At 36.7% G+C, this 23079-nt stretch overlaps 1 protein-coding gene across 3 annotated transcripts in view; it reads left to right on the top strand.

Annotated features, from left to right (window-relative positions):
• Window positions 1-23079, top strand: part of ADAMTSL1 (ADAMTS like 1) — a 909537-nt gene that overhangs the window by 585687 nt on the left and 300771 nt on the right. For all 3 annotated transcript variants that reach the window (XM_019659072.1, XM_019659074.1, XM_019659073.1), the window contains one exon: window positions 19239-19475. In XM_019659072.1, coding sequence (XP_019514617.1) covers window positions 19239-19475 — 237 coding nt within the window. The remainder of the gene's footprint in view (window positions 1-19238; window positions 19476-23079) is intronic.

Genomic DNA, 23079 nt, shown 5'->3' with positions numbered 1-23079 from the left:
TGGATGAAACTTGGAAGGAAAATACTTCTGCAACAGCAACAATAAAAGAGTTTGAAAACCCCTGCTTTTACCTCACCCCTCCTAAGAGAGCTTCTAGTTTCTGCCTGATTATTTCTAGGGAAGATTATTTTTTGTCCAATTACCAGGAGGGTGTTTTCTTATAATAAGTTGGCATATACTTCCCTGTTACTGTTTAATCTAATTCAACAGATAGTTATTGACTATGTGCAAGGCATTTTGCTCAGAGCAAATGAAAATGAGAAGATTTGTATAAGACTCTTTCTATCTCAAATGTTTTGAAATTGGAGGCAGGAATTCAAGAAAGAAAAAAATACAGATATTCTTAATCCAATGCACAGTAAGATAAATTGTAAAAGAAAAGTATAAGAAAGAGGTAAAACGACTCCTAATCAATCTGTGATTCCCTCTATTTCCAAACAGTCAGCAATGTCAGATAAAATATGAAATGATAAAAACCAATACCATAGCCAAGTTCAAAAGCAAGAATAAAATACCCAGGATGACAAATGGAGCATAAATGCATGATGGTGAGCAATGCTGATATCATAGGATTCTTGGCTCCTTGACTGAAAATAAGCAAAGATTAGCAGCAGTTCAGCTGCTGTGGGATAATCAGGGCTGAACTTATTTTTACAGAAGAAGGGGCACCCAAGCCAGGTAGAGAACTCCATGTCAGGAGCTTGGATGGGGCTCTCTCTGAAGAGAGAAGCTGAAGTTTGTTTTAATAATGACCTTTGCCTGGGATGAGAACTTCATCTGCTACAGTGGGCCTAGAGATGCTGGTGGACATAGAGCATTATGAACTGAAACTACCAAACTACACTTTAGCTCTGCAATACTTGCAATTAAAACCCAAAATTCCTTGGGCCGGCCGAGTAGCACGTTGGTTAAGAGCTGCCTTGGGATGCCAGCTCTGAGCAGCAGGGCCCCGGTTCAGATCCCACATGAGGGCCAGTGACACTGCCCTCTCTACAGCTAAGATGGTGAGCAGCAGCTTGACCTGGAGCTGGGCTGCTGTGAGTCACCGGCGACAGCATAGGCTGCAGCCCCTGCTGCAGTGAGCTGCCATGAGCTACCATGTGTGGCTGGCAGCCAGTGTGAGCGGCTGGAAGCTGGTGTGAGCTGCCAAGAGCTGCCGTGAGCGACCGTCCAGAAGCCTGCGACCGATCTGCCTTACCCGGGAAGAGTGCAATGATGATACCAACATGGGCCAGTGAAGCGACGTCCTCCACAACTAGACTGAAGATCAAAAAGGACAGCAACTTGTCTGTTCCCCTTCCCCCGATTCCCCAGCACTGTTCCCCTCCCCCAATTCCCCAATAAAACCTTTAACAACAACAACAAAAAAAAAACACCAAAATTCCAGTATAGTAATGTCATTCTGAACTGGGAGCTGTGTGAATCATGTGGAGATAATCACAAAACTATTAGGCTATAGACATTAAGACAGAAAGAATAGTCTGGGTACTGAGGTAGGTCTAATCTAATCTATTAACACCTTAAAAGTGAGAACTTTCTGCAGCTAGAGCCAGAAGGGATGTCACAAATGAAGTTAAGACTCCGAGCACAGGAAGACTTGCACTCACTGTTACTGACTCTGAGATGGAGGGGACCATGCATGAGGACCACAGAGGCCTCTAGGAGCATGGTGGCCTACAGCTAACAGAGAAGAGAGGGACATCTGTTCTGCAACTCCAAAGAGCTGAGTTTGACCAACAACCCAAATGAACTTGGAAGTGTGTTCATCTCCCAACTCTAGAAAGCAACCTAGCCCTTCCAACTCCTTGATTTTGGCCTTGTGAAGGAAACTCTAAGCAAAGGACCTACTGTAACCACACTGTACCTGCACTTCTGTCTTACAGAATTGTGAGATAATCAGTTTGTGTTTTAAGCACCCAAGTTTATGGTAATTTGTTAAGGCAGCTATAGAAAACTAATAAAGTCAGCATATCAACTGTTGATCATAACTTTGTTTTTATTTAATGTATGTATATTAACAGCATTTCAGTGTTTTGTATGTATTAAGACCTTTGTTATATAAGAGGGTAGAAACACAAAATAAATTTAGATTTATAGAAAATTCAAGTTGAAATATATATTAAAAAGTTTTCAAGTATCCATTAAAAGAATAAAAATACAATCTATAGTTTTCAAACTAGCATCAAAAATACTGGAAAGTCCTGACCACCGCACTATTTTTGTTTTGTTTTGTTTTGTTTGTGTTTTTTTTAAGCTGAGCCATTCTGCCACCTCTTGACAGCTCAGCGGCAGCTCAGTTCGGGCCAGGAATCGAACCGCTGTTGCTCAGAGCTCAAACTCTTGAGCGAGCTCTTAACTAACTGAGCCACTCGGCTGGCCCCCGCACTGTATTTCTGAAACTGATGTTGAATAATATTGTATGTCAACTATAATTATGTATACATATAGTCACGGGATGTGAAGTAGAGTGTGGGAAAGGAGTCAATGGAATTTTAATAGATAAGTATGATATCGGGGGTGGGAGGGCAGTGGATTGGGGAGGAGGGTGTTTCTTTTGAGGGGTGAAAAGGATAACTATTGCATTGTTCTGTACACCTGAAACTAATAATAAAAATATACTGGAAAGTAAAGAGAATCTTATCAATTAATTATGTTCAAGAAAAAAGAATCAAAGGAATATGATAGTAAACAGGAAATACAAAACCAGATGGTGTATGTTCAAACTTGACAAGATAATGCCAAAGTTTTCTACAGTGATTGTTTTAACTCACACTTCCACCACAATTATACCTGTTCTCTTTGCTCCATATCCTTGCCAGTGCTTGATCTTATGTGACTTTTTAATTTTTGTCTAGTCTTGGAGGTGCACTCCTAGAATATACCCAGTTTGGTCATACATATTATATTTTTTTAATACATCTGGTTTTGGTTTGCTAATATTTTGTTTAGGACTTTTGCATCTATATTGATGAGTAATTTCCTTTCTTATAGAATCCTTATCTGGTTTTTTTTTCTTTATTAGTTTCAGGTGTGCAAAGCAACATAACAGACATTTACACCATTCACAAAGTGACAACCGCCCCAATCCACTACCCCTCTGACATCATGTATAGCTTATCTGGTTTTGATAGAAGGAATTGGGAAGTGTTTTCTCTGTTTCTGGTGTTTAGAAGAATTTATTTTGGACTGGAGTTGTTTAGTGGACTTTGCTTGTAAAATCATGAGAAAGGTTTTTGGTTTTTTTCTTTTTGGGTAGATTTTTAATTACTGATTGGATTTCTTTAAAGATTATATATACAAAGTATAGCATAGTGGACAAGAGAATGAACTGTGGACCTAAACTATCTAGGTTCAACCTCAGCTTTGACTTACTAGGCATGTCAAAGTCATTTAACCTCACTGTGCCTCAGCTTTCTCATCTGTAAAATGGAACAACATATAGGATTGTTGTGAGATTAAATTAGTTGATATATGTAAACTATTGATATGTAGGACAGTGCCTGGTACATAGTCAATTCCATGTACATATTTATTTTAAGCGTTGTTACTTATGTTTCTTCTTGGATAATGCTTTATTTTCTGTTGACTAGTTTTTTTCTAAGACTGGTTTCAGCTTTATTAGCTTAAAGCTGGTCATACTTTTCTGTTACTATTTTTTCAACTCTGGCTATAATCTGCAGTTGTCTCTCCTTTTGCATTACCAGTAATGTTTATTTGGAATTTCTTTTTTCTTAATATTATCATTCAGTAAAGTTTGTAGCAAGTTTATTTTATTTTTCAAGTAACCAATCTTCAGCTTTGTCAACTCTGTGTTTTCTGTATTTTCTGCTTCATTGATCTTTGTATTGTCTTTAATCTACTTTCTTTGGATTTTATTGTATTGTTTCTAATCCCTTAGGTTTGATGCTTAGAGAATTAAGTTGCAGCCATTTTTGTTTGCACATGTAAATGTTCAACTAAGTACAGCTTTGTTTGCTTCCCAGAGTGTGATAAAGAGAATTTTTGTTTTTCAGCTCTAGGTATTCTAAAATTTTCATCATGATTTCTTCAAGTCATAAATTATTTACAAGTCTGTTTATTAACATTGATATATATGGCAATTTTAAAATGATCTTTCTTTATTAATCTCTAACAATTGCATTGTGATTTCTTAAAAATGATCTTTTCTGTTTCTTTGAAGTTTGTTGGCACTTGCTTTATGATCTAATATCCATATGTTCTTGAAGAGAGCATGAGTATATCAAGCATTTAAAATGTGTTTTTCAAATCTCGTACTTCTTCAATGATTTTTTTTTAACCTGCTTGAAAAAAGGACTTAAAAATATCATACTTTATTTTTTAATTTGCCAATTTTACCTGTGATTTGTTTGAACTATTTGAACCTGTCTAATTAGATAGTTGTACATTTTAAAGTAGTTTTATCTTCCTGGGGAATTTAACCTTTATTCGTAATATAGTTACCATCTTTATCAGTAGCTTTTTGTTTTAAAATCTGTTTTATCTGATATTAATATACTGAATCCAACTTTCATTCAGTTACATTTCTCTCATATATCCTTTTCTGTTCTTTTACATTCAACCTTTCTCTATTTTTAAGTTTATGAGTATGTAATACAAATATATTTTGTAATTGCAGCCTGATAATCTGCTTTCTTCATCCAGTTTGCATTCACTGTGATTAATGATAAAACTAGGTTTATTTCTAATATCTTACTTTGTAATCTCTATTTATCCTACTTTCCCTTCTTTTGTCCTTTTTAGCTTTCTTTGAAATATGGAGACTGTTTTTTTTCTTATTGCACTTTAGCCTTTACTGGTTTTAAAGTTAAACATCTACTTCTATTATTTTAGTGATTACTACTTTAAATTTTAATACATATACTTTAAGACTAAAGTTAGATTAGTATCTATACTTGCCTATCAAACAATTCAAGCCACTTAGAACATTTTAATTCTGATTACCCTCCTTCAAGCATGTGCTTTTGTTAAGTGTTTTACCTCAGTTTTTATTAACCCCACAAATTAGATATTTTATGTAGTCGATGCTTTATATAGTCAGCTCATATTTATTAGTCCTACAGATTAGATACTTTATATAGATATTTTATTTAGATATACCTGAAAATATTCCATTTTCTTTGATCCATATTCTGTCTTAAATCATTGATCATCAAGGTATTTGTTTGTTTGTTTGTTTTTTCCTCTGTCTGGCATACATCCTTTAGAAGTTCTTTCAGTGATGATTCAATGGAAATAAGTACTCTTGGTTGTTCGTTTGCTTTTATAAAATATTTGTACATAGTTCTCTTAAAAGTTGGTTTTATTGGGCCGGCTGAGTGGCTCAGTTGGTTAAGAGCTCGCTCAAGAGTTTGAGCTCTGAGCAACAGCGGTTCGAGTCCAGCCCGAGCTGAGCAGCCACNAACAGCGGTTCGAGTCCAGCCCGAGCTGAGCAGCCACTGAGCTGCCAACAGGTAGCAGGATGGCTCAGCTAAAAAAAAAAAAAAAAAAAAGTTGGTTTTATTGTGAAAAAACTAACTTTTAGAGAGACAGTTACCTTCTCTCAACACTTTGAAGATAACTGTCCACTGACTTCCAATTTCTGTTGTTACTGTTGAGAGTCAGTGGCCATTCTAATTTTCTTTGTCTTTCTCTTCTTTTATGATTTTATCTGCATCATTGGCATTCTATAGTGAATTATGATCTCTGTAGGGAAAAAATCACCTATTTATCCTGTTTGATTTTCATGTGACTTTCTGATTCTGGGGATTTGTGTTTTTATTTTTGGAAGATTATTGTACTCTATATAATGCACATTTCTTATTCTGTTTATATTTTCTATATCTTTGTCTCTCTGTGCTGTATTTAATGTAATTTCTTCAACTCTTTCTTCTGTTTAATAATTGTCTCTCCCACCATTGCTTTTTATTCCAGCTACTGAATTTCTAAAGACATTTATATTTTTCATTTACCTCAGTTCTGTTTAGTTCTCTTAAAAATACACCTGGTTATCCCTGTTCTTTTATTATACTTTCAACATCCTTTTGAAAAATTTCCTTAAACACATTAATTTTCTTATCTTGTATCTGATAATTTCACCATATGAATTTTATGTAGGTCTGATCTTCTTGTTTCTGGATGTCTCTTTTTTTATGCTAATTTATTTCCTCATATCCTTTGTGATATTTTTATGTACATATATGATTGTTGGAATTTAAGAGAGCGTTCCTTGTACCCTGGGTTAATGTATGTACTTTCTGGGAGAATTTACATTTATTTTTGAGGGAGATGATGTTGGGATGGGGTGGTGATCAGTACTAATCAAGACCATTTTAAACTAGATTTTCCATTGTCCACATTATGTGAATTGGGTCCCAAATTCTCATGAGCCTGTTAACAATTCTGAAGGAGATTTCTGTCTCTATCCTTTACCCTTAGCCAACGTGAAACAGGCACATTTCCTTAGTATTTCTTTCTAAGAGGCAGAGTAGGTTTTATTATGTTGATGTCATCCATTTTATTTTTTAAGTTAAATTTATTTTTTTGTAAGAGCTTCAGATTCACAACAAAATTAAACAGAAAGTACAGAGATTTCTCATATGCCCCTTGCGCCCACACACCCAGCCTCTTCCACACCTGACATCCCCCACCAGAGTGGTACAGTTATTACAATCACTGAACCTACATTGACACATAATTTTCACCTAAAGTTTACATTAGGGTTCACTGTTGGTGTTCTATATTTTGGGGATTTGGACAAATGTATAATGACATGTATCCACCATCATGGTATCATACAGAATATGATAGTTCCACTGCCCTACAACTCCTCTTTGCTTCACCTACTCATCCTGCCTCTTCCATACCAGAAACCACTGATCTTTTTACTGCCTTCATTTGTTGGCCTTTTCTAGAAGTTAAGTGGTTTGAGGGTTTTTTTGTTTGCTTGTTTTTTTCCTCTTCCTGGTTTACTCTTTCTCTCAGGGTTTTGCCTTAGGGTCTGAGCATTTTGAGGGCATCTTAATCCTCTTCCACAACTTGCAATTCATAGACTTTATCCCTTGTTCCCTGGTCTCATAAGCTGGTACAATGGAAAGCTCTACACCACCAGAAACCAGCAGATCCCCTTAGGACATCCATCGATTTCCTTTCTGGATTCATGCTTTCTCATTGTTTTTATCTCTGAGGAAACTTTCTTGCCAGCTCAGCTGTGCATGTAACAATTTTTTAAAATTTTGTTTTTACTTCAATGTAGTATTTTTAGGTATTCTGAGGTAGGAAGCTTTTTCAAAGCATCCAGTCCTCCATATTGTTGCATATGGAAGTCTCTTAATTTAATCCTGGACAGAAGTTTGTTTAGCATCAATTTTGTTCCAGGCTTATATTAGGCCTTTAAATGACACAGTCATGTTTTCCGTATTTTGGAGGAAACAGACAGAAAAACCAACAATACAGCATAGCATGGTAAGTCCAAAGATGAAGGTATGCACTGGGCACTGTGGCATCTTGGAGGGAGTTGCCTCACACAGGCTGAGGAATAGGAGTTGTCTGAGAATGAGACCAGGAAGTAGTACTTTTGCTTTAAAGAGTCAGCCAGGTGAATACAGAGAGGCCATATTGGATAATGTCAGCCTGAGGAGCAAAGTATTAAGGAAATGGCAAATTTTCTGATGTGAAGTGTGGTGGGTTGGGAGAAGTAGGGAGAACTGAGCCTATAGAATAGGCAAAGCTAGGTCAGCTCCCCACAGAAAACTGCTGAGATATTTGTTGCATGGCCACACTATATAGGACAGAGAAAACAGTCTTAGATGGTTCTAAGTGATGTTGATGACACTCAGGGTGAGAAGCGATTTTGGCAGCCCTTTTCCTTCACTACTTTGTCCAGATTCAGCCCTAAAGGGAGGCAAAATAAGAAGGGAGGTAGCATTTGTCCAAAAATTATCTTCCAATTTTGAATTGTTTGCTTCTCTTCCTGTAATCCTATCATTAGAATAAAAGCTTGATTTATGGCTTCAATACCTTTCTTCCCTTTTTGTCTTTTTTTTTTTTTCCAGCTGAGCCATCCTGCCACCTGCTGGCAGCTCAGCGGCTGCTCAGCTCGGGCCAGAACTGATCCGCTGTTGCTCAGAGCTCACACTCTTGAGTGAGCTCTTAACCAACTGAGCCACTCGGCTGGCCCCTTTCTTCCCCTTTTAAATCGTAAGCATCATGAAGGCAGGGAATGTATCTGTCCTTTCACTATAGCCTAGTGTTTGGCAAGTGTCGCCATGTTTTGAACATAGGTAATTAACAGCTGTTGGGAGCGATTTAAGTAGAAAGTATTCTTAGTCATTCAGACCTTATTCTAGATAAGTTGAATCCATTTGCTTTCCTCTTTCCTCTTTCCCAGTGTGGCACACTGGAGGGAATGGGAGTTTTATAGGAAGAAAAAAGGAAAATCAACTTTGGAGCCAAGTTCTCTTCAGGGTGAGGCTGGTGCTCAGAGGCCATGCTTTAAGTTTCAAAGGATGACCTGAAAACTCTGGGTTTTAGGGTCAGAAAAATATATTTCTCTAATTCTCTTTCAGTTTCTTAAAATATGCCCATGGTCCAAGATCAACAAACTAAGAAGTATGAGCACATATGAACAAAGTTGAGTGTTGTCATCCATTGAACTTATAACCCAGTAAATTTGGCACATGATATTGTTTGATTAGACTCATATGTTAAGACATTCATATAAGTCACTTTAATTAAAATTATGTTCAAACTAACTAAAGTAGTTCTAGAGGCAGCAAGGCAATGGGGGAGACAAAACTGGATGAAACAAGTCCAGTCTCAGGTTCCTCCGAAGCCCTCAAGAGCTGTATAACTCATGTAACAACTAACCCCTCTGGGGTGTTGGTGATAATAGTAATACCTTACATTTATTGAGTGTTTACTATGTGCCAGTACTGATTTGAACATTATTCTTATATTAACTCATATCCCATTAGTCCACAGAGCCACCATATGGCAATGCCAGCCACCTTTAGGTCCGGATGAATATTGAGGCCCTAGAGAGTTCTTTTGTTTGATTTTTAGGAGTTGACTCCTTTCTCTGTGTTCGGAAAGTAGTACCCAGCAGTCCAACTTATGGCTCCTAATTGACAGTTGGTAAGAGAAACATTAAAGGAGCAGTGATGGGTTTGTACTCTTGTGCAGGGTAAAGAGGAAGTTAGGGATGTAGAAAGAGAAAGTAGAGGCATGATTCGGGACATCGTGTAGGTCCCAGGCCCTTAAGAAAGGAGAAAGGGGAAACAGAAGGAAATTTAGAAAGGGGGCTAAGACAAGACAGCAAGTAATTGTGAGGTCCTACTTGACCGGAGTGTCCTGAGTGAAAGCAAGGGCGGACTCCTTTCTCTGGTTATATAAGGGAAGCTTTCACTCGTCCCTACAACAAGCCTATGGAGGTTTCCCCTTTCATCCAGGTCTACTGCCTGACCCCACTGCGGAAGAAACTCCCTTCACTGCTTCTTTGTTTTACTTGCTGCTTTGTTCTGGTTCCATGGCTATCAGATTTTTCTAAAATAATCTGGCTTTCAACTGTTCTCCTGGTGTTACCATAAGTATCCTCTAATTTATCAAGCATGGGTTCTAATGTTTGGGTTGGCACCACTTGCATGATGAAGCTTTCGGAAACTTGAGGATACTTCTTTTACAGGATCAGTTTATATAGTGTTCACCAAGAACTTGGGTGTCAGAATAGGAATTCTGATATAAAAAAAAAAAGAGACTAGGCAGGGAAGAAAGAGAGTCATTAATCTCTCAATCATTTTATCCACAGTAATCCTACCTCTTTCCCCTCATTCCAGAGCCTACAAGGACAGACCCAGCTAACCTTCACTGGTACTGTGGACAGTCTGGAAACATCTTATTTCCCGTTTTCTCTCTTTGGAAAATGTGACACAAAAGAGCATCATATCTCTTGCCAGGATGACTTGCGTTAGTGGTCAGGGTTAGAGTCTCCCATCCAGAGAGGAATCTGACTGAGAGGAGACTATTCCGTTCCATTGACTGGAGAATAGATAGATGTCTTTCTCCTTCACCCACGGACCTGGTACTTTTTCCCAATGGAGTGTACCTGTTTCATTCTCCAGTGAACTGACTAGAAACCTGACTTCTGCTTTGTAGGAACTAATTCAGGTGAACCTTAAATTGTGTGCTACAAAGACCTTACCAAAAGAATGCGCAGATGCATTTCAGTTCATTCATGGGACTGTGTTTCATGCCCCCAAAAAGGAGCATTAATTAATTACAGTGCCAGGAACACAGGCAGCTGTCAGGATTCAGGGACAGCCAGAAAGAAGTTAACCCTGCAGGCAATATTAGGTGGTTGTTTGTAGACTGAGAGGCAGAGAAAGTGAAGAGAGAATGCTGGAGTCTTCTCTGAATTATGTGACATGGTAGTTATCTTTGAATTGTCCTCGACAGTGTCTTTTTCCTTTGTGTGTGTGTGTGTGTGTGTGTGTGTGTGTGTGTGTGATTGGCATAAGCACCACATGTTCTAGGAGACAACTTCAGTCTCCGAATTTGCTCCCTTGTAATATAGCAAGCTTTATTATCCTTTCCCACTTATAAATAGAAACATAATGAACTTGTTATGCAACAGACCTAAGCAGTAGTAACAGTGTAACTATTTACATGCTAAAATGTTTCCCTTATACTAATCCTTCCTCTAACCTGACTCTCCACCACAAATATTTTGGTAAATGCAGTCTGAAAACAAAAACCTGTATAATTGTGTGCTTATAAAATGAAATTGTACACTGTGCTCCTAAAAGGATTGCAAATTACCACTTCAAATATGCTAACTTGGGGGTGAGGGAAGAATATTTATTTTAGAGTAGAATTAAAAAATAGTGAAAAGTCAGAAACGCTGATTTAAGAAAAGATATTGCTAAATTGGAGCTAATTCAAAGACTCTGACTAAAAATAATAAAAGACCTCAAGGAATGAATATTTTCAAAATTGAGAGAATTTAAGTCTAACATGACAAACTACAACCAGTCCTACAAATACCTCTAGGGAGTTGGATTCCAAACGTCTGCGTTGTTCAAAGGAGAAAAACTAAAAGCACTGAAATAAAAGCTACCCATAGGAAAAAAAAAAAAAAGAACTTTTAAAACTAAATGTTTTTACTTAGATCAGCTCTCAGATGCCTGGAGACATTAAAAACTAGCCCGGCAAAGCATTTGTTTTCAGATAACAAGCTTATCGAGTAAAGAGGGTGGGGTTAATGATTTATTATATCATCCATTTTGAATCTCTTATGTCAGAATGAACACATTGGAATGGTTTAGAGCAGTTTAACATACCTGTAACCAGTGCTCACTTACTAGGCACAGAGCAAGGCATGCCCAAAGCCTGAGTAAACAAGAGAGTTCCATGTCATTTCATAGGCTCACAAATCTGTAAAGATGTAATTTGAGCATGAGCCTGATCCACAGTAAGGAGTTAAAATGGTTAATGATTAATTTTCATGGGCGCTTCCTTATTTCCCTTAAATATGTTATTTTCCAAAAGTATTGACAGTTTGAAAGGAAAATAAAGAAAATCTACAAATCTTTCATACCAGGAAAAAGAAAAAAACAAGGACTCTTAAATACATCTTGTACATATACATGAAAATTACACATGTTCCAAGGAAGTCTGTTGGCATTTTCAAAAAGGAGGATGAATGAGCCAAGAATGGCCTTACCTTCCACCCTCCAAAATCAACCCCGTTTTCTGTTCTTTGCACTCATGGAGATGTATTAGAGATTTAAATATTATGTTCTTGAAATATAATAGAATTGGCTACATACAGACTGTCTAGACAGGGCAGGGACTATCTGTTTAATTTCATTTGACATAGCAGCTAGCAGTCTTGCACAAATAAATGCTTTTGATGATAATGTTGATGTTAGTACAAGCAGGTGGCCAAAATTTGGGGGATAAAGCTTGATACCTTAACATTAGTGCTTTATAGTGCATACATGCACTGGGTATTATATAAAAGTTACGTATGTCTGGCTATTTATTGAATAATAAATTATTTCAGCACATTTTATGTTTCTTAATATTGCCCTGTTAAATATGTTTACATGGAGAAGGAAATATCAATCTGCCTATTCAGAAAGTAGGCAAGAATCCCTACTCAATTATCCTAGTGTCTGAAATCCAAAGTATTCTTGTAAATCTATATATTTTTTTAAAGGAAGGAAAAAATAGCGATTTCAAGGTTTTCTAAGATTTCTTGATTAGAAAGCTGTCAAGATTTAGGTTTCCTGTAAGATTCAAGAAAACACAGTTGGGGTTTCTACAATGAAAACCATGACTTCTGTTTCATTTATTTAATGTGTTAGTCGCTCATTCTCAAAAAAAAACAAACATCTGAGTACTTGTACGTAACCAAAAACCAAACAGTCAATGATCCCTGGAGCTTATACTTTAGGGGAAAGAGATAGACAATAAAAAATAAGCATAATAAGTAAATTATATGGTGTACTTGAAGGTGATTAAGTGTGATGAAACCAAGAAAAAATTGATTGTTAGTAAAGTTACATAGGTTTCAGGTGTACAATTCTGTAATACGTCATCTATATATCACATTGTTTGTTCACCACCCAGAGTCAGTTATCCCTCCATCACCATATATTTGACCCCCTTTACCTTCATCTACCACCCTCCTCCCCGCCGCTTACTCTCTGGTAACCACTAACCTATTGTCTGTGTCTATGAGTTTTTGTTTCTTCATTTGTTTGTCTTGTTCCTTTGTTGTTTTCAGTTTTATGTACCACATATCTGTGAAATCATATGGGTCTCAGCTTTTTCTGTCTGACTTATTTTGCTTAGCATTATAATCTCAGGATCCATCCATGTTGTCGTAAATGGCACTATTTCATCTTTTCTGATGGCAGAATAGTATTCCCTTGTGTATATATACCACAACTTCTTTATCCAATCATCTATCAATTGTCACCCCAATAAACTTTAAAAAAAAAAGAAAAATTGAGAGGATAAGAAAGAATCCGTAGTGGGAATCGGTGTTGCAGTTTTATATAGAGACGTCAGGGTAGGTTTCGTGAAAAGGTGATATTTGAACAAAGATGGAACTGAAGTAATTAGCCACCTGGGCAAAGAAAATTCCCAGCAGAAGGGAGAGGTAATACTCTATCCTCAAGTAAGTGTTTTCCTGGAGTGTTCAAGAAGTAGCTGGAAATCCAGTGTGGCAGTGTGGCAAACAAGCAGGGAAGACAATGGGAAGAGATGGGGCCAGATCTTTACTTCTGTCTGAGATGAGGATTTGGGCTTTTAATCTGAGTGAAGTGGGGAGCCACTGCAGAGTTGTAGCAGGAGATGACATGGTCTGCTTTATGCTTTAGTAAGATGGTTCTGATAGTTTGTTGACAAGTCTCTAGGAGAGCAAGGGTGGGAGAAGGAAGATCATTGAGGAGACTACTGTAATAATACAGGCAAGACATGACTGGACTGCGGTCAGATTCTGCACACTCCTGTATACAGAGTCAACCTTTCCTGATGGATTGGATGTAAGAGATGAGGATCATTCTAAGGCAGTGGTTCTCACAGTGTGGTCACCAAACCAGCGATATCAGCATCATCAGGGAACTTTTTAAAAAGGCAAATTCTTGGACCTCACCCTAGATCTACTGAGTCGGAAACTGGAGGGTAGGACCCCAGCAATCTTGTGTTTTTAACAAGCCCTCCAGGTGATTCTGATGCATGCTTAGGTGTGAGGACCACTGCTTTAAGATTTGGGGCCTAGAAAGGATGGAGTTGACATTGACTGCAATGGTGGAGGCCGCAGACGAAACAGATTTGGGGGGTGGGAGGGGTCAGGAGTTCATGTTAGACATAATGAATTTGTGACGTCTTAGACAGCTAGATGGTAATGAGTCGAGTTCAGGAGAGAGGGTCTGAGTTGGAAGTAGAACTGAAACATTGATTATTTTCCTGAGAACAAAATATAGTATTAGACTGGATTACAACAGTGAATATTTACTGTTTAGTGGTTTCATCTTAACTTTGAATAAAAGAAGCAGAAATGTAAGTCATAAATACCAAAATGTGTAAAAGAAGCAGCCCACCATCTATTTAAATGTGCTAAGTGATTTGAGAGCGTTAGGGGGTATATTTTCCAGAGCCTCCATCTATTTATCGTAGAGGAATTTTTCATGGTAATTTTTTCCTACTTTTCCATCAGTACATTGAAGGTTCCTAATATTTTAAGAGTAATACTTAAAACTAATAAGATTTTCCAAGGTTACCAAGTAGCTAATAAATTTCTATATATGTTTACATGATAAAGTAGCAATCCAACATTGCTGGAGGATAGAATAGATGCTTTACTAGACAATTCTAATTTTGTGCTCTTGCACAGTAACTTTTATAGAAGGGGTGTGATTATGGCGGATAGAGGAGAGATGCAGAATTTAAAAGAACAGTTCAAGACAGGGAAGTGCAGTGAGAAGGATAGATTTTTTAGTTACTACAGTACCTGTGGTCACTTAACTATAATTCCCAGTGTTTTCTTAATACTATCAGGTTTTAATAGTGACTCTTTGAATAAAGCCATAGAATCAGAATAATGCATTTATATCAAGGCACTCATAATAATTTCAGTAAAACAGCAAAATTAGCAGAAAAAGACAACCACTGAATACTTAAGGAGAAAGGTAAAGCGGAGGGACGTCCCTCAGGAAGGAGAATGTCTTCTTTAGAAAGCGAAATAATAAAGGAAAAGTCATGTTTCTCCTGACCCTGAATTTATATTCTGCATATCTTTTCAAAACCATTTTAAAGGCCTTTCAGATGCTGCCACCTTAGCTGCTGAGATATCATCTTTTACAGTTCACCCAGTGAGTCAACTCTGGGAAGCCTGACCCTCTTTTGTCCCATAATGTAATCTGATCCACCTATCATCATCAGAGGCCATCTGGGATCCATCTTATCTTTCCCACTGGCTAGTTGATTAACCAGAAAATGTTTTGAACTGGATTCATAGATGGCAGGACTCCACGGACTTTATGAATTATAATGGGAGCATATAAAAGGTCAGATTTTATTTTGTGTGTTTTTAAAGAAGAAAACTGACACGGTTAAGAGAGAGTACTTAAAAATTGGATAGAAAAATCATATTATGTTAAACGGCTAAATACAGTAATTCATAGGACCATCTGACTGTTTTAAATAAAATGTATCTTTTCAGAATGAGAAAGTCCTAGCTCAGTAAGTAGCCTGATGCAGAGTTGTCAGTCCACAGATGAACTACAGTTAGTTAGAAATAGATAGAACACCAAGAAATACATTATTTTGCTCTCTTTTGCTTTATTCCTGTTGGGTGGTGTTTCTGCAGATATCTGAAAGGCTGGAAGTAAGGGTTCGTTGGTCCGGTGCATTCTTCCCACATCATGTTTTTGGCCAGGTTCTTGGTTCAAATGCCACTAGATTTTTCAGTGATTTTTGTCTTCATCGTTACCACCTATGAGCCAACATCAGTGCATAACTATATAAATAATAATTTGTCTTCTTCTTTGTTTTAAATATCCCAATTGGAAACTCACGATTCCTACCACTATGGTTTTATGAGAGTAGAAATCTCACATTGTATCTATTTAGTACACTCTACATTCAGTATATACCTTAAGGAAAACCACTCTCATAGTCAGAACTGATGACATGGTATCATAAAGCGTCTCTCCAGAAGCTGATATTTCAAAGATCATGCCCAGCATAAGATGTCAAATATTTTTCAAAGCAGTTAGGACATCAGTTTCTGAATCTGACTTTTAGGAAGACCAGGAATTATAATGGTTTCATGGACCAAATTACAATGAAAAACTTTGAACATGATGAATCTCTATGCAAATGAGGGTTATTCTGTTGTAGTTATGATGGTGATATGTGTCGTACGAGGGTCTATGATGACTTTGCTTGAGTTTCCACTCCTGCAGCTGGGTGATCCCAGATGCACCAGGAGTTCAGTGAGTGTCTTGAACTATGCTTGAGATGTTTTGGGTTCAACAAAAGAAACTTTTGCCAAATCCCTCTTTCCTTAATTTGTAAACATGTGTATTTCAAGGGAAATTTGATTCATATGTTTCTAATTCATTTACACTTAAATCATCAAAATGTTATTTTGTAAGAGCTATTTGATGTCCAAGAAGCTTTCTGAACCTGTTTTATAAGTTGTCTTAACTCCTTTTGCTTAAAACAGGAAGTTGCATTTTGCCAAGTACAAATAAACTCAAACATTAAAAAGATTAGAGTTCAGTTTCCAACTCCAGGTTTTAGGCTCATTCTCGATTTAGCAAAATATAGTTTCCCACCCCTACAATAATGGGTAGAAGGAAAGACAGTCATGATAAAAGTGAGTAAAAGTATTCACAAAAATTACTATTCTCAGAGATATTTCTCCCATTGTGGAAGTTCATAAAACCTGTAACAGGTGCTCTTGCAGCCATTACATACAGGTAAATTTTGAACAGGAATATCTGCCTGCTTCTTGATTCTCGATGATGCGTCTAAATAAGTTTACTGCTGTTGTCATAGAAAAGAAAACCCATAAGTCCTAATATTTTAACTTCATTTTTTTACTAATTTTACCTTTGTGCCTTATTTATCTTAGTAAAGATGGGAAGACTCAACACATTTTGTTGAACAGAAGGGACTCATAAGAGACTCTGTAGGAGTTTTATGTCTACACTAAGATGCTGAAACATCAAGTTAAAATCTAATTAACACTCTCTTGGAATTGGATAAATGCAGAAAATTATCTCTGTTTCATCCTAAGAGGTCTCTTAATTATACATTACCCTTATTACTTTAATGCTGAGGTGGATCAGCCTGATCCTGGAACTCCCTGTATCAGGTTCACTTTTATTTATAGAGTAAGAAGGTAAAGGTAATTTTGAGAGGAAGTTGAGATCATTCTAAACAATTTCCTCAACGCTCTGCTTTGCTGAACCCACTTCAGTATTTCTTCTGTACTATTGACTAATCAAGTGACTCTTGGGATGACAGGTAATATGCACCTGAAAACACTTTATTTAAACATTATTAATTAAACTCTCATTTCAACAGTGGGTGCTTCCATGTAATGGCCACCAAGGAAACTTGTTGCTTGTATAAACTGGTTTTATTAAATTTGATAATCAAGGGAGAGCAGCACCTTTATGTCATGTCTCTGGTGGGGGAATTTCTGGAACAGTATAGATAGAGTTTTGGAGCTGTGGTAAATCGTAGGGTTATTTTAGGACAGAAGTTAGTAAGTGAGGTCTAGGCAGAGACTGGTAGGATTTGTCGTCTAGGAAATTTGCAATCTTGTCTTTGGAACATAAGTCCATGAAGAGTTAATATTAAATGGGTTTGTACTCTTGTCTTGGAACACATAGTCTGAAATTTGCTGGTATTAAAACATCCCAGTTTAGATAGTTTGGGTAACCTGCCATGTAATTTACCAGTTTTGTGATTCATAGCATAGTTTTGCAAAATGTGGTTTTGTTTTATTTTGCGCAACAAAAAAAGTAAATATCACAACAAAGTATAACACACATTTATTATCTTTTAAAAATTTTTTAAACTGTAGCCTATCATTTAACAAATTAGTAAGTAATGAATTTAATTATACTTTTTTCAGACAATATTCAAAATCACTTAAGCCTTGTTGGGTACCTATATACGTATACCTGTGTGATATAAATTATTCATTTCCTTCAGTACTATGTTTTAGGAACTCTGAGAACATATAGAATACTAACAATAAAATTCCTTTGAGAGTTTATATTATATTTTGAACTATTTATGTTCATCCTAAATAAGTAATTAATTTGTATACCCCATCTTGCCAAGAAAATACGTGCTTCCCCAAATATTAGAGCCTTATTTGCTACTTAATAATGCCACTAAAATTTGAGAAAGGAGTCAGAAATTCCATTTTATAAAATAGAGTAATGCTCGTCTCGGAATGCTTATTTAAATATAAAGAGATTTTCAGAGAATGAAAACTTTTATAAGAGAGCTCTAAAAAAAAATGATAATGTAGTAACCAGGAACTGCTAAAGACCACATGGAAATTCCTTATTTGAGGTATAAATTATTTTTAAAAGCCTGTCCACAGATGGATAGTCTATATAGTATATGCTAATCTGAACACATACAGAGTAAAATAGACCTATCAAAAGTCCTGTACAAGGGATAGGTGATATTTACCTTTTTAAAGTTAAATCTTACATGCTTTCACTGAAGTTTATCATTCACTAGGTAATAGCCATTGTTAATTCTAGTTTTACATTTGAAAACACCCTTTATAAAATATGTGCTTAAAACATTTTTATTTTCCCGCTGGTCTCTGTCAACATTCTTTAAAATTCAAATTCAGAGACTCTCCTAATGCTCCAACTCTTCTCTTCGGTGGCGTCATTAAATAATCACAGTATTAGCTCTTATGTACTGTCCTCTGGTGCCTGTATTTGGTCGACATAAGCTCTTGACGTTCTCACAGGGAATGACCTTGAGAGCTGAGTATTATTATTGTCTCTGTTCTAACCATAAGGAGACCTTGGCTCTGAGAGACCTGCTATTATGCAGCTACACTCCCATCTGAGGAGGAAGTTCATACCTTTTCACTCTGCCATGCTGCCTTCAGCTAAAGAAATTCATGTCTAAATGCTGTTTTCTCATGTTTATTCCCTGTGGAAAAAAAATCACAAACAACCCCACACACAAAAAAAAGTTTTGAATGAAATTATCATAACTTTGCTGCTGTTTGCTAAAATATTGTCATAGCTCTTGATAGCAACAGAGATGCTTTCACCTAGCCTTCTGACTTTAGTAAGTTCTACGAAAGTTACTAGGAAATCAAAATGATGTTACACTGTGGAGGAATCCATGGACCCTTCAGTCAACAACTTTCAGAAAATATATTTCAAGTTGGTTATTTTCCCAACTAATATTAGTCAGATCTATTTCATCTTGGCTTCTTTCCCATTTAACTTCTGTCAGAAAGTATATTTCACAGTGGTTACTTTCTGAAATCTCTACATTTCGAGGATCAAATAATCATATGATCTCTCAGATGATATGGGAGGATCCATCTGTAATGACCTGAATATCTGCTTTGTTTTCTAAGATCTGACAGACCACAGACCTCCTGCTCCAGGTTACTGCTTGGGACTGCCCTCTTAACCTGTGTGTGTCCCCCCCCCACACTTCTTCTCCAGGACTGCCCGCCAGAAGCAGGTGATTTCCGAGCTCAGCAGTGCTCTGCTCATAATGATGTCAAGCACCACGGCCAGTTCTATGAGTGGCTTCCTGTGTCGAACGACCCCGACAACCCATGCTCGCTCAAGTGCCAGGCCAAAGGAACAGCCCTGGTTGTTGAACTGTCACCCAAGGTCTTAGATGGGACTCGTTGCTACACTGAATCTTTGGATATGTGCATCAGCGGCTTATGTCAAGTAAGTGCTGGCTTCTTGTCATTCTATTTTTCCCCAGGGTTTCAGGGTCTTTGCGTAAAGAGAGCCCTGCTGTCTGTCTCTCAGTGTTACTTTTTCCAGAGTTTATAATGATACATTTGAAAGTGGAGGTTTAATTTCATTTAAAACTATGAGCATTGTATTTTGTGTTAAGGGAAAGTCAGCTAGAATTTTTATTTCTTTCCTTGGGTCTCACTTGACTGTGGAAGAATAAAAATTCTTGAATATTGTATATCACCTTCGGACGAGACTCTGAAATTGCTTCTATCTTGGTTTTCCCTGAAATGTGTTTGTGTGTGTGTGTGTGTGTGTGTGTGTGTGTGTGTGTGTGTGAATTTGGAGGCATCCATTTTCATTTGCTTAGAGCTTCAGAATCACTCAGGTGTGTGGTTGATTGGCTCTAAAATATCCAAGTAAACTGTAGGAGAACTCCTTGTTTCTTTACTATAACTGTAATTTTGTTAAAAATTCAGACAAACTGTAGAGAAAGTGATGGCAGTGTCCACTAGGTCAGATTTCTGGCAGGTAAACATTTAAAACAGGGAGAGCAAAGAAGTTTGATGTCTGGTATCAACGAATCAATGTCTGCTTTGGGGAGGCATTAGTAAGGTGAAGAAGAGTTAATATGTTTGCTGTCTTGATTTTAAATTCCACTCTTTGGATTAGGATGACCAGCCCGGTTTGGGAGCAAGCAGTTTCTGTATTTTCCTAAGTGCTATACTTGACCATGTACATTTAAATTTCACAAAGTAGACATTTTGACAATCTTTGCCTCTCCCTCCCAAGAAGACAATGGTGGAAAGTTTTCTGTCTTCAGAATCTCTAATATCACAACTAGCAGTATAAGAATTAACATAAAATGTGTTTCAGTATTTGTTGTTTCAAATGCACATGTTTATTTAAAACCTAAATCTATATTTAGACGTAAAAGGAATAACTGTAGTGTGAATTACAAGAGATGTGCGATGTCCTGCAAAGTTCTATGTCCACGAGAGGGAGACAGAAATACTAAACCTTCCCGAGATCTAGGATTGAGAGACATGGCAATTTTGGCATGTCCAAGCACTTCTCAGATAGGAGGATGGTGATAATGTTTATATACCTGAAGTTTTCTTTACATACAAGAGGTATATGAATTTCAGATATAAATTTGAATAGAGAATCTTACTATTTTAAAGCTAAAAAAGGCCTAAGAGATGACCTAATCAGTGTCATAAAAAGCAATATATTTGAACATCGTTTGTGATATGTGGTGTTTGCTAATTTCTCTTGGACTCTCGGTGGCATTGAAATGGAATTATGGAGTCTATAAAAGCTTTGGGGATAATAGAGAATTGAAAAGCAAATAGATAGAGAAAAGAGGTTGTGTTGTAGGGAATGGCAAATAAAATAAAAATCATTCCTTATGCATGTGTACTGTTTGAGTAAAGCAAGACAGATTTCTATTTTGTAAATGAAAAAAAAAAATGAGGACGAGAAAAGTTGTATGATTTCCTGAAAGTTATATGTCTGGTCATGGCAGAAATCGGACTACATTCCAGGTCTCTTGATATCTACTTTAAAGTTGTTTTTACTGTGTTACACTGATGAATGAACCAAAATACACAACACAGGTCAGCAAATTAGGTTTCATTTGTTTCTGTTGCTTGGGAGTTCAACATGGTGGTTTTTTTTTTCCTGGACTAATCCTGCCAGCTGGCCTCATGTACTTTGGCAATTGAAAGGGAATCCTATCTCAGCAGCGAAATAATAAATTTTATATATAGTAATATGAAATGATAGTGCTGGACTTTTGGTTACATGTATAAGTATGCCTCCTTAAGTAAGAGTCTTATGAACGTGACTTAGGTTTAGTGGCAAATGTACACTCTAGAATATCTGAAAAGAATTGTGACTTATACATAGAAATTATAACCAGTTATTATTCTTTTCTTCATTTATTTGTCTTGTTAGAGGCAATAGTAAGATAAAGGAGATGAAAAAATTCAGATTGCATTTACACGTTAACAAGTAATTTAGCTGGAAAGCAGGGCACCCCCCAGGTATACAGTAAGAAGAGCAAGAAGTAGTTGGAGAGAAAATCATGGAGGCCTGAACGGCAGACAGGACTAAGGTAAACAGTGAGTGGCCAAGAAAGAGCTTTAGTGGAGAAAAGACACAACCAAAGTTCTGCTTTAAAAAAATTAATACAGCTGCATTTACAGGATGCTTGAAGGGAAAGGACCTTGAGGCAATGAGACCAGCTGAAAAGGAGGCTCTTGGAGTTGCCAAGGTGAAGGCCAAGCATGAGCCTGGGCCAGGGCAGTGACAGCAGGAACAGAAAGGAAACTAAATCTAAAACCAGGAAGGAGTTTTCATTTTGGTTCTAACTAGGGCAGAGGGTAAAAAGCACTAAATAAAATGAATCATGCTCAAGGGATCGAAAACTACAACGTATTATGAATTTGTAATGGATATCATTTTTAATCCTTGCTCCCAAACATAATTGGATTTTATAATACGAGGGAAGGAACAGAAAATAGCATGAGGATAGTAGAATAAAGATGGACTGTAAATGCAGTACATATATTTTCAGGACAGAGTGGAATTATAAACTGTCAAGAAGCAAATATTTAGCTTTGGACATAGTCTGACCGTGATAGAAAATGATAGCAGAACTATAGAGATTTGTCATTTATAAGCACCCAATTATTTCATTAATACCTCTTTAATATTCAGCTAACCACTTTCTCAAAACTAGACCTTTAACTTTTAACAAAAACTATGGAATCCTAGACTTTTACAGCCAGAAGATACTTTAGCAATTAACAGATACTTCTGCTTCACAAAGGAAGAAATTGAAACCTGGAGACGATCCGAAGATCATCAATGAGTGTGTTATCTGTATTTGTTGTGAATGTGATTCAGGAATAATCTAGAATCGCTGCTATTTATAAGAGATATCTTTTTTTTCCAGTAATATCAGAAAAGCATACTAGGCAGTAAAATAACTTCTATTTTGTTTTATTTTTTATTGAGAAATATTTTTTATTGAGAAATATGAGAAATAATTGACACATAACATTATATTAGTTTCAGATGTACAACATAATGATTCGATATGCTCATATGTATGTATAACAAAATGATCACCACCATAAATCTAGTTAACATTCATCACCACAGTTACAAAAATTTTTTTCTTGTGATGAGAACTTTTAAGATCTGCTCTCTTAGCAACTTTTAAATATACAATACTGTATTTTTAACTCTAGTCATGTTGTACATTACGTCCCCAGGACTTTTTAATTTTATAACTGGAAGTTTTTATCTTTTGACCACCTTCATCCATTTTACCCACCCCCCTCCATCTCTGTCAACCACCAATCTGTTCTCTGTACCTATGAGTTTGAGGGGGTTTTTGTTTGTCTTTTGTTTGTTTGTTTTTCCACATGTAAGTGAGATCATACCCTATTTTTCTGTCTGTCTGACTTATTTCACTTAGGACAAAGCAAGGACCACCCATGTTGTTGCAAATGGCAAGTATTTTTCTCTGTTTTTTGGCTGAATAATATTCCTCTGTGTGTGTGTGTGTGTGTGTGTGTGT

This window comes from Hipposideros armiger, unplaced genomic scaffold (assembly GCF_001890085.2).
Source record: "Hipposideros armiger isolate ML-2016 unplaced genomic scaffold, ASM189008v1 scaffold_294, whole genome shotgun sequence".
Classification (NCBI taxonomy): Eukaryota; Metazoa; Chordata; class Mammalia; order Chiroptera; family Hipposideridae; genus Hipposideros; species Hipposideros armiger.
Note: the sequence above shows the minus strand (reverse complement) of the source record. Positions and strands in the feature narration are given on the sequence as shown.